The 12,851-nt window shown below is 61.1% G+C and overlaps 1 protein-coding gene across 1 annotated transcript in view; it reads left to right on the forward strand.

Moving 5' to 3' along the window:
* The window catches only part of sez6l2 (seizure related 6 homolog (mouse)-like 2), a 92,484-nt gene that overhangs the window by 14,790 nt on the left and 64,843 nt on the right, over positions 1-12,851 (forward strand). The window contains exon 6 of the mRNA XM_041180014.1: positions 9,044-9,229. Within this exon, the coding sequence (XP_041035948.1) occupies positions 9,044-9,229 (186 nt within the window). The remainder of the gene's footprint in view (positions 1-9,043; positions 9,230-12,851) is intronic.

Below are 12,851 nucleotides of genomic sequence, written 5' to 3' on the forward strand. Positions count from 1 at the left end.
TCCCAATGTCAGTCCCGCTCTCCCCCCCACTCCACACACACCCACACTCCGCTCTCTCTCCCCCACTCCGCACTCCCCCCCACTCCGCACTCCCCCACACTCCGCTCTCTCTCCCCCACTCCGCACTCCCACCCACTCCGCTCTCTCTCCCCCCCACTCCGCTCTCTCTCCCCCACTCCGCACTCCCCCACACTCCGCTCTCTCTCCCGCCCACTCCGCACTCCCACCCACTCCGCTCTCTCTCCCCCACTCCGCTCTCTCCCCCACTCCGCACTCCCCCACACTCCGCTCTCTCCCCCACTCCGCTCTCTCCCCCACTCCGCTCTCTCCCCCACTCCGCACTCCCCCCCACTCCGCACTCCCCCACACTCCGCTCTCTCTCCCCCACTCCGCACTCCCCCCCACTCCGCACTCCCCCACACTCCGCTCTCTCTCCCCCCACTCCGCACTCCCACCCACTCCGCTCTCTCTCCCCCACTCCGCTCTCTCCCCCACTCCGCACTCCCCCACACTCCGCTCTCTCTCCCGCCACTCCGCACTCCCACCACTCCGCTCTCTCTCCCCACTCCGCACTCCCCCCCCCACTCCGCTCTCTCTCCCCCACTCCGCACTCCCCCCCACTCCGCACTCCCCCACACTCCGCACTCCCCCACACTCCGCTCTCTCTCCCCCCACTCCGCACTCCCCCCCACTCCGCTCCTCTCTCCCCCCACTCCGCTCTCTCCCCCACTCCGCACTCCCCCACACTCCGCTCTCTCCCCCACTCCGCTCTCTCCCCCACTCCGCTCTCTCCCCCACTCCGCACTCCCCCCCCCACTCCGCTCTCTCTCCCCCCACTCCGCACTCCCCCCCACTCCGCTCTCTCTCCCCCCCACTCCGCACTCTCCCCCACTCCGCACTCCCCCACACTCCGCTCTCTCTCCCCCCACTCCGCACTCCCCCCCACTCCGCTCTCTCTCCCCCCCACTCCGCACTCTCCCCCACTCCGCACTCCCCCACACTCCGCTCTCTCTCCCCCACTCCGCACTCCCCCCCACTCCGCTCTCTCTCCCCCCCACTCCGCACTCCCCCCCACTCCGCACTCCCCCACACTCCGCGCTCTCTCCCCCCCACTCCGCACTCCCCTCCACTCCGCACTCCCCCACACTCCGCTCTCTCTCCCCCCCACTCCGCACTCCCACCCACTCCGCTCTCTCTCCCCCCCACTCCGCACTCCCCCCCACTCCGCTCTCTCTCCCCCACTCCGCACACCCCCACACTCCGCTCTCTCTCCCCCACACTCCGCTCTCTCCCCCCCCACTCCGCACTCCCCCCACTCCGCTCTCTCTCCCCCACTCCGCACACCCCCACACTCCGCTCTCTCTCCCCCACTCCGCTCTCTCACCCCCACTCCGCTCTCTCACCCCCACTCCGCTCTCTCTCCCCCCCACTCCGCACTCCCCCACACTCCGCTCTCTCTCTCCCACTCCGCACACCCCCACACTCCGCTCTCTCTCCCCCACTCCTCACTCCCCCACACTCCGCACTCCCCCACACTCCGCTCTCTCTCCCCCACTCCTCACTCCCCCACACTCCGCTCTCTCTCCCCCCCACTCCGCACTCCCCCACACTCCGCACTCCCCCACACTCCGCACTCCCCCACACTCCGCTCTCTCCCCCCCCACTCCGCACTCCCCCCCACTCCGCTCTCTCTCCCCCACTCTGCACTCCCCCACACTCTGCTCTCTCTCCCCCACTCTGCACTCCCCCACACTCTGCTCTCTCTCCCCCACTCCGCACACCCCCACACTCCGCTCTCTCTCCCCCCCACTCCGCTCTCCACCCCACTCCGCACTCCCCCACACTCCGCTCTCTCTCCCCCACTCTGCACGTCCCCACACTCCGCTCTCTCTCCCCCACTCCGCACACCCCCACACTCTGCTCTCCCCCACTCCGCACTCCCCCACACTCTGCTCTCCCTCCCCCACTCTGCACTCCCCCACACTCTGCTCTCTCTCCCCCACTCCATACTCCCCCACACTCCGCTCTCCCCCCCACTCCACACTTCCCCACACTCCGCTCTCTCTCCCCCCCACTCCGCACTCCCCCACACTCCGCTCTCTCTCCCCCACTCCGCAACCCCCACATTCCACTCTCCCTCCCCCCCACTCCGCACACCCCCACACTCCGCTCTCTCTCCCCCACTCTGCACGTCCCCACACTCCGCTCTCTCTCCCCCACTCCGCACACCCCCACACTCTGCTCTCTCTCCCCCACTCCGTACTCCCCCACACTCCGCTCTCTCTCCCCCACTCCGCACACCCCCACACTCCGCTCTCTCTCCCCCACTCCACACACCCCCACACTCCGCTCTGTCTCCCCCCCACTCCGCACACACCCACACTCCGCTCTCTCTCCCCCACTCCGCACTCCCCCACACTCTGCTCTCTCTCCCCCACTCCGTACTCCCCCACACTCCGCTCTCTCTCCCCCACTCCGCACACCCCCACACTCCGCTCTCTCTCCCCCACTCCACACACCCCCACACTCCGCTCTGTCTCCCCCCCACTCCGCACACACCCACACTCCGCTCTCTCTCCCCCACTCCGCACTCCCCCACACTCTGCTCTCTCTCCCCCACTCTGCACTCCCCCACACTCTGCTCTCTCTCCCCCACTCCGCACACCCCCACACTCCGCTCTCTCTCCCCCCACTCCGCACTCCCCCCCACTCCGCACCCCCCCACACTCCGCTCTCTCCCCCCACTCCGCACTCCCCCACACTCTGCTCTCTCTCCCCCACTCCGCACTCCGTCACACTCCGCTCTCTCTCCCCCCACTCCGCACTCCCCCACACTCCGCTCTCTCTCCCCCACATTCCGCTCTCTCTCCCCCACTCCGCACACCCCCCCACTCCGCTCTCCCCCCCACTCCGCACCCCCCCACACTCCGCTCTCTCCCCCCACTCCGCACTCCCCCACACTCTGCTCTCTCTCCCCCACTCCGCACTCCTCCACACTCCGCTCTCTCTCCCCCCACTCCGCACTCCCCCACACTCCGCTCTCTCCCCCACTCCGCACTCCCCCACACTCTGCTCTCTCTCCCCCACACTCCGCTCTCTCTCCCCCACTCCGCACTTCCCCACACTCCGCTCTCTCTCCCCTACTCCGCACTCCCCCACACTCCGCTCTCTCTCCCCCACTCCGCACACCCCCACACTCCGCTCTCTCTCCCCCACTCCGCACTTCCCCACACTCCGCTCTCTCTCCCCCACTCCATACTCCCCCACACTCTGCTCTCTCTCCCCCACTCTGCACTCCCCCACACTCCGCTCTCTCTCCCCCACTCCGCACACCCCCACACTCTGCTCTCCCCCACTCCGCACTCCCCCACACTCTGCTCTCTCTCACCCACTCCGTACTCCCCCACACTCCGCTCTCTCTCCCCCACTCCGCACACCCCCACACTCCGCTCTCTCTCCTCCACTCCACACACCCCCCACTCCGCTCTCTCTCCCCCCCACTCCGCACACACCCACACTCCGCTCTCTCTCCCCCACTCCGCACTCCCCCACACTCTGCTCTCTCTCCCCCACTCCGCACTCCCCCACACTCTGCTCTCTCTCCCCCACTCCGCACACCCCCACACTCCGCTCTCTCTCCCCCACACTCCGCTCTCCCCCCCACTCCGCACCCCCCCACGCTCCGCTCTCTCCCACACTCCGCTCTCTCCCACACTCCGCTCTCTCCCACACTCCGCTCTCTCCCACACTCCGCTCTCTCCCACACTCCGCTCTCTCCCACACTCCGCTCTCTCCCACACTCCGCTCTCTCTCTCTCCCACACTTCGATCTCTCTCTCCCCCACTCCGTACTCCCCCCAATCCGCACTCCCCCACACTCCGCTCTCTCTCCCCCACTCCGCACTCCCCCACACATTGTTCTCTCTCCCCCACTCCACACTCCCCCACACATCGCTCCCTATGCCCCACTCCGCACTCCCCCACACTCCGCTCTCTCTCCCCCACTCCGCACTCTCCCACACATTGCTCTCTCTCCCCCACTCCGCACTCCCCCACACATCGCTCTCTCTCCCACACTCCGTACACACCCCCACTCCACACTCCCCCACACATCGCTCTCTCTCCCCCACTCTGCACTCCCCCACACATCGCTCTCTCTCCCACACTCCGTACACACCCCCACTCCACACCCCCCACACTTCGCACTCTCTCTCCAAATCTGTACTCTACCCCACTCTGCTCGCCCTCCCACTCTGCACTCCCCCCTACTACGTACTCTCCCCCAATCCGTTCACTCCGTTCTCTCCCACACTCCGCTCTCTCCCCCACTCCACTCTCTCCCCCCACTGCGCACTCCCCCACACTTCGCTCTCTCTCCGTCACTCCGTGCTCCCACCCACTCCGCACACCCCCACACTCCACTCTCTCCCCCCACTCCGCACTTCCCCCACTCCACAGTCCCCCACACTCCGCTTTCTCTCCCCCACTCCGCACTCACCCACACATCGCTCTCTCTCCCTCCCACTCCGCACTCCCCCACACATCGCTCTCTCTCCCCCACTCTGCACTCCCCCACACTTCGCTCTCTCCCCCACTCCGTACAGTCCCCCACTCTGCACTCTCTCTCCCCCACTCTGGTCTCTCTCCCCCACTTCGATCTCTCTCTCCCCCACTCCGTACTCGCCCCCACTCCACACTCACCCACACTCCGCTCTCTCTCCCCCACTCCGCACTCCCCCACACATTGTTCTCTCTCCCCCACTCTGCACTCCCCCACACATCGCTCTCTCCCCCACTCCGCACTCCCCCACACATCGCTCTCTCTCCCCCACACATCGCTCTCTCTCCCCCACACATCGCTCTCTCTTCCCCACTCCACACTCCCCCACACATCGCTCTCTCTCCCCACTTCATACTCTCCCTCACTCTGCACTCCCCCACACATCGCTCTCTCTCCCACACTCCGTACTCCCCCCCACTCCGCACTCCCCCACACTCCGCTCTCTCTCCCCCACTCCGCACTCCCCCACACATTGTTCTCTCTCCCCCACTCTGCACTCCCCCACACATCGCTCTCTCTCCCCCACACATCGCTCTCTCTCCCCCACAGATCGCTCTCTCTTCCCCACTCCACACTCCCCCACACTCCGCTCTCTCTCCCCCACTTCGTACTCTCCCCCACTCCGCACTCCCCCACACATCGCTCTCTCTCCCCCACTTCGTACTCTCCCCCACTCTGCACTCCCCCACACATCGCTCTCTCTCCCCCACTCCGTACACACCCCCACTCCGCACCCCCCACACTTTGCTCTCTCTCCCCAAATCTGTACTCTACCCCACTCTGCTCACCCACCCACTCTGCACTCCCCCTACTCCGTACTGTCCCCCAATCCATTCACTCTGCTCTCTCCCACACTCTGCTCTCTCCCACACTCTGCTCTCTCCCACACTCTGCTCTCTCCCACACTCCGCTCTCTCCCACAATCCACTCTCTCCTCCACTTCAATCTCTCTCTCTCCCCCACTTCGATCTCTCTCTCCCCCACTCCATACTCCCCCCAATCCGCACTCCCCCACACTCCGCTCTCTCTCCCCCACTCCGCACTCTCCCACACATTGCTCTCTCTCCCCCACTCCGCACTCCCCCACACATTGTACTCTCTCCCCACTCCACACTCCCCCACACATCGCTCTCTCTCCCCCACTCTGCACTCCCCCACACATCGCTCTCTCTCCCACACTCCGTACACACCCCCACTCCACACCCCCCACACTTCGCACTCTCTCTCCAAATCTGTACTCTACCCCACTCTGCTCACCCTCCCACTCTGCACGCCCCCCTACTCCGTACTCTCCCCCAATCCGTTCACTCCGTTCTCTCCCACACTCCGCTCTCTCCCACACTCCGCACTCCCCTCCACTCCGCTCCCTCCCCCAATCCGTTCACTCCGCTCTCTCCCACACTCCGCTCTCTCCCACATTCTGCTCACTCCCCCACTCCGCTCTCTTCCCCCACTCCGCTCTCTCCCCCCACTCCGCTCTCTCCCCCCACTCCGCTCTCTCCCCCCACTCCGCTCTCTCCCCCCACTCCTCTCTCTCTCCCCACTCCGCTCTCTCCCCCCACTCCTCTCTCTCTCCCCACTCCGCTCTCTCTCCCCACTCCGCTCTCTCTCCCCACTCCGCTCTCTCCCCCCACTCCGCGCTCTCCCCCCACGCCGCTCTCTCCCCCCACTCCACTCTCTCCCCCCACTCCACTCTCTCCCCCCACTCCGCTCTCTCCCACACTCCGTTCTCTCCCCCACTCTGCTCACTGCCCCACTCCGCTCACACCCCCACTCCGCTCACTCCCCCACTCCGCTCTCTCCCCACACTCCGCTCTCTCCCCCCACTCCGCTCTCTCCCCCCACTCCGCTCTCTCCCCCCACTCCGCTCTCTCCCCCCACTCCGCTCTCTCCCCCCACTCCGCTCTCTCCCCCCACTCCGCTCTCTCCCCCCACTCCGCTCTCTCCCACACTCCATTCTCTCCCCCAATCCGCTCTCTCCCCCCACTCTGCTCTCTCCCACACTCCATTCTCTCCCCCAATCCGCTCTCTCCCCCCACTCCGCTCACTCCCACACTCCGTTCTCTCCCCCACTCCGCTCTCTCCCCCACTCCGCTCTCTCCCCCACTCCGCTCACTCCCCCACTCAGCTCACTGCCCCACTCCACACACCCCCCCACTCCGCACACCCCCCCACTCCGCACAACCCCCACTCCGCACAACCCCCACTCCGCACTCCCCCCCACTCCGTACTCCCCTCCACTCCCCCCCTCCCACACTCCGCTCTCTCCCCAACTGGGTTTGGGCAGCGCTGTCGAAGGAGCCTTGGCAAGTTGCTGCAGTGCATCTTGTAGATGGTACACACGCTGCTGCCCCTGTGCGTCGGTGGTGGAGGGAGTGAATGTTTGTGGATGGGGGGCTGATCGAGCGAGGGCCTGCTTTGTCCTGGACGGTGTCGAGCTTCTTGAGTGTTGTGGGAGCTGCACTCATCCAGGCAAGTGGGGAGTGTCCCATCACACTCCTGACTGGTGCCTTGTAGATGGTGGACAGGCTTTGGGGAGTCAGGAGGTGAGTTACTCACCGCAGGATTCCCAGCCTCTGACCTGCTCTTGTAGCCACAGTATTTATATGGCTTGTCCCAGTTCAGTTTCTGGTCAATGGTAACCCCCAGGATGTTGATAGTGGGGGATTCAGTGATGGTAATACCATTGAATGTCAAGGGGGCGATGGTTGGATTCTCTCTTGTTGAAGATGGTCATTGCCTGGTACTTGTGTGGTGTGAATGTTACTCACCGCTTGTCAGCCCTGGAGCCTGGATATTGTCCAGGTCTTGCTTCAGTGCTGAACATTGTGCAACCATCAGTGAACATCCCCACTTCTGACCTTATGATGGAAGGAAGGTCATGGATGAAGCAGCTGAAGATGGTTGGGCCGAGGACACTAACCCTGAGGAACTCCTGCAGTGATGTCCTGGAGCTGAGATGACTGACCTCCAACAACCACAACCATCTTCCTTTGTGCTGGGTATGACTCCCTCAGTGGAGAGACTTCCCCCTGATTCCCCTTGACTCCAGTTTTGGTGGGGCTCCTTGATGCCAGACTCAGTCAAATGCTGCCTCGATGTCAAGGGCAGTCACTCTCATCTCAACTCAGGAGTTCTGCTCTTGTGTCCATGTTTGAACCAAGGCTGTAATGAGGTCAGGAGCCGAATGGCCCTGGCGGAACCCAAACTGGGCATCAGTGAGCAGGTTATTGCTAAACAAGTCCTGCTTCATAGCTCTGTTGATGACCCCTTCCATTACTTTACTGATACCAACTCCCTCCACTCTCTCCCCAAACTCCCCTGACATTCTCTCCCCAAAGTTCTCTCCACCAATTCCCCCAACTCTCTCCCTGACAAGCCTCTTCCCCCAACTCCACCACCCCCCAACTCTCTCCCCCAGAGACCGGCGAAGTTTCCCCCTCCCAGTATTTATCTATTTCCCATTTTGAGCGCTCCTAGTCGATCAGCTTCCACCGGCCTATCAGGCAGTATCGAACGGTCAGTGCTGAGGGAGAGCCGCACTGTGGGAGGGTCAGTGCTGAGGGAGAGCCGCACTGTCGGAGGGTCAGTGCTGAGGGAGAGCCGCACTGTCGGAGGGTCAGTGCTGAGGGAGCGCTGCACTGTCGGAGGGTCAGTGCTGAGGGAGAGCCGCACTGTCGGAGGGTCAGTACTGAGGGAGAGCCGCACTGTCGGAGGGTCAGTGCTGAGGGAGTGCTGCACTGTCGGAGGGTCAGTGCTGAGGGAGAGCCACACTGTCGGAGGGTCAGTGCTGAGGGAGCGCCGCACTGTGGGAGGGTCAGTGCTGAGGGAGAGCCGCACTGTCGGAGGGTAAGTGCTGAGGGAGAGCCGCACTGTCGGAGGGTCAGTGCTGAGGGAGCGCCGCACTGTCGGAGGATCAGTGCTGAGGGAGAGCCACACTGCCAGACGGTCAGTGCTGAGGGAGCCTGTCAGGACGTCATCTGCCCTCGCTGGGCAGGTGTGAAAGATCCCAGGGCCACTATTGGGAGCGGAGTGTGTGCGGAGGGGTGAGGGGGTTAAGTTGGCGGGGGTGGGGGAGTTGAGGTAGGGGGTCGATGCTAGGGCCTGAATTAATATTTAGCCTCCACCAACACCAGTGAAAACAGACAACCCTGCGTTATTCTGTTGTTGTTTGTGGGATCTTGCTGTGCGCCAGTTACCTCCTCCCTCTCCCTTGTCTGGCATTACAACCATGCGCGCACTTCAGAAAAGCCCTTCCCTGCACCCGACCAAGCTTGCATGGCCATAGGGGTTGGGGGGGGGGCCCATTGCTGGACATGCTATTCAACTGCAGGGGGCGGCTTCTTGAAACCTTGCCCCCCCCCCCCATCAGAACTGGACAAATTTCTCTCCGTGAGACTAACCGATTTCTCCTGTTCTCTCCCATTCCCCTCCCACCACCTACCCCCCCACCCCCCACCTCCCCCACAACCCCCACCCCCAGCGTACCTGTTGAGCTGTGGATTCCCGGTGAGACCCCCTTACGGTGACGTGTGGGTCAGCGACCTGTACCCCGGCGGAAGAGCCGAGTTCCGCTGCGACCCAGGCTTCGAGCTCCAGGGGACGGCCTCCCTCACCTGCCTGAACCTCACCACCCCTCAGTGGAGCAGCTCAGCCCCACAGTGTACAGGTGAGGGGCCGGGGTCCAGGCACAGGTGCAGCGTCCGCTCACCCATAGGCCGGCCGGATTACTGGCCAGGGATTGGCTGGGGTTTGGGTCCGATGGGATTGGCTGGGGTTTGGGTCAATGGGATTGGTTGCAATTTGGGTCAATGGGATTGGCTGGGGTTTGGGTCAATGGGATTGGCTGGGGTTTGGGTCAATGGGATTGGCTGGGATTTGGGTCAACGGGATTGGCTGGGATTTGGGTCAATGGGATTGGTTGCAATTTGGGTCAATGGGATTGGCCGGGATTTGGGCTAATGGGATTTGCTGGCATTTGGGTCAATGGGATTGACTGGGATTTGGGTCAATGGGATTGGCTGGGATTTGGGTCAATGGGATTGGCTGGGATTTGGGTCAATGGGATTGGCTGGGATTTGGGTCAATGGGATTGGTTGCAATTTGGGTCAATAGGATTGGCTGTGCTTTGGGTCAATGGGATTGGCTGGGATTTGGGTCAATGGGATTGGCCGGGATTTGGGTCAATGGGATTGGCCGGGATTTGGGCTAACAGGATTGGCCGAGATTTGGGTCAATGGGATTGGCTGGGATTTGGGTCAATGGGATTGGCCGGGATTTGGGCTAATGGGATTGGCTGGGATTTGGGTCAATGGGATTGGCTGGGATTTGGGTCAATGGGATTGGCTGGGATTTGGGTCAATGGGATTGGCTGGGATTTGGGTCAATGGGATTGGCTGGGATTTGGGTCAATGGGATTGACTGGGATTTGGGTCAATGGGATTGGCTGGGATTTGGGTCAATGGGATTGGCTGGGATTTGGGTCAATGGGATTGGCTGGGATTTGGGTCAATGGGATTGGTTGCAATTTGGGTCAATAGGATTGGCTGTGCTTTGGGTCAATGGGATTGGCTGGGATTTGGGTCAATGGGATTGGCCGGGATTTGGGTCAATGGGATTGGCCGGGATTTGGGCTAACAGGATTGGCCGGGATTTGGGTCAATGGGATTGGCTGGGATTTGGGTCAATGGGATTGGCCGGGATTTGGGCTAATGGGATTGGCTGGGATTTGGGTCAATGGGATTGGCTGGGATTTGGGCCAATGGGATTGGCTGGGATTTGGGTCAATGGGATTGGTTGCAATTTGGGTCAATGGGATTGGCTGTGCTTTGGGTCAATGGGATTGGCTGGGATTTGGGTCAATGGGATTGGCTGGGATTTCGGTCAATGAGATTGGCCGGGATTTGGGTCAATGGGATTGGCTGGGATTTGGGCTAATGGGATTGGCTGGGATTTGGGTCAATGGGATTGGCTGGGATTTGGGTCAATGGGATTGGCTGGGATTTGGGTCAATGGGATTGGCTGGGATTTGGGTCAATGGGATTGGCTGTGCTTTGGGTCAATGGGATTGGCTGGGATTTGGGTGAATGGGATAGGCCGGGATTTGGGTCAATGGGATTGGCTGGGATTTGGGCTAACAGGATTGGATGGGATTTGGGTCAATGGGATTGGCTGGGATTTGGGTCAATGGGATTGGCTGGGATTTGGGCTAATGGGATTGGCTGGGATTTGGGTCAATGGGATTGGCTGGGATTTGGGTCAATGGGTTTGGCGGGGATTTGGGTCAATGGGATTGGCTGGGATTTGGGTCAATGAGATTGGCTGGGATTTGGGTCAATGGGATTGGTTGCAATTTGGGTCAATGGGATTGGCTGTGCTTTGGGTCAATGGGATTGGCTGGGATTTGGGTCAATGGGATTGGCCGGGATTTGGGTCAATGGGATTGGCCGGGATTTGGGCTAATGGGATTGGCTGGGATTTGGGTCAATGGGATTGACTGGGATTTGGGTCAATGGGATTGGCTGGGATTTGGGTCAATGGGATTGGCTGGGATTTGGGTCAATGGGATTGGTTGCAATTTGGGTCAATAGGATTGGCTGTGCTTTGGGTCAATGGGATTGGCTGGGATTTGGGTCAATGGGATTGGCCGGGATTTGGGTCAATGGGATTGGCCGGGATTTGGGCTAACAGGATTGGCCGGGATTTGGGTCAATGGGATTGGCTGGGATTTGGGTCAATGGGATTGGCTGGGATTTGGGTCAATGGGATTGGCCGGGATTTGGGTCAATGGGATTGGCCGGGATTTGGGCTAACAGGATTGGCCGGGATTTGGGTCAGTGGGATTGGCTGGGATTTGGGTAAATGGGATTGGCCGGGATTTGGGCTAATGGGATTGGCTGGGATTTGGGTCAATGGGATTGGCTGGGATTTGGGTCAATGGGATTGGCTGGGATTTGGGTCAATGGGATTGGTTGCAATTTGGGTCAATGGGATTGGCTGTGCTTTGGGTCAATGGGATTGGCTGGGATTTGGGTCAATGGGATTGGCTGGGATTTGGGTCAATGGGATTGGCAGGGATTTGGGTCAATGTGATTGGCTGGGATTTGGGCTAATGGGATTGGCTGGGATTGGGGTCAATGGGATTGGCTGGGATTTGGGTCAATGGGATTGGTTGCAATTTGGGTCAATGGGATTGGCTGTGCTTTGGGTCAATGGGATTGGCTGGGATTTGGGTCAATGGGATTGGCTGGGATTTGGGTCAATGAGATTGGCCGGGATTTGGGTCAATGGATTGGCTGGGATTTGGGCTAATGGGATTGGCTGGGATTTGGGTCAATGGGATTGGCTGGGATTTGGGTCAATGGGATTGGCTGGGATTTGGGTCAATGGGATTGGCTGGGATTTGGGTCAATGGGATTGGCTGGGATTTGGGTCAATGGGATTGGCTGTGCTTTGGGTCAATGGGATTGGCTGGGATTTGGGTGAATGGGATTGGCCGGGATTTGGGTCAATGGGATTGGCTGGGATTTGGGTCAATGGGATTGGCTGGGATTTGGGTCAATGGGATTGGCTGGGATTTGGGTCAATGAGATTGGCTGGGATTTGGGTCAATGGGATTGGTTGCAATTTGGGTCAATGGGATTGGCTGTGCTTTGGGTCAATGGGATTGGCTGGGATTTGGGTCAATGGGATTGGCCGGGATTTGGGTCAATGGGATTGGCCGGGATTTGGGCTAATGGGATTGGCTGGGATTTGGGTCAATGGGATTGACTGGGATTTGGGTCAATGGGATTGGCTGGGATTTGGGTCAATGGGATTGGCTGGGATTTGGGTCAATGGGATTGGCTGGGATTTGGGTCAATGGGATTGGTTGCAATTTGGGTCAATAGGATTGGCTGTGCTTTGGGTCAATGGGATTGGCTGGGATTTGGGTCAATGGGATTGGCCGGGATTTGGGTCAATGGGATTGGCCGGGATTTGGGCTAACAGGATTGGCCGGGATTTGGGTCAATGGGATTGGCTGGGATTTGGGTCAATGGGATTGGCTGGGATTTGGGTCAATGGGATTGGCCGGGATTTGGGTCAATGGGATTGGCCGGGATTTGGGCTAACAGGATTGGCCGGGATTTGGGTCAGTGGGATTGGCTGGGATTTGGGTAAATGGGATTGGCCGGGATTTGGGCTAATGGGATTGGCTGGGATTTGGGTCAATGGGATTGGCTGGGATTTGGGTCAATGGGATTGGCTGGGATTTGGGTCAATGGGATTGGTTGCAATTTGGGTCAATGGGA

This window comes from Carcharodon carcharias, chromosome 38 (assembly GCF_017639515.1).
Source record: "Carcharodon carcharias isolate sCarCar2 chromosome 38, sCarCar2.pri, whole genome shotgun sequence".
NCBI lineage: Eukaryota > Metazoa > Chordata > Chondrichthyes > Lamniformes > Lamnidae > Carcharodon > Carcharodon carcharias.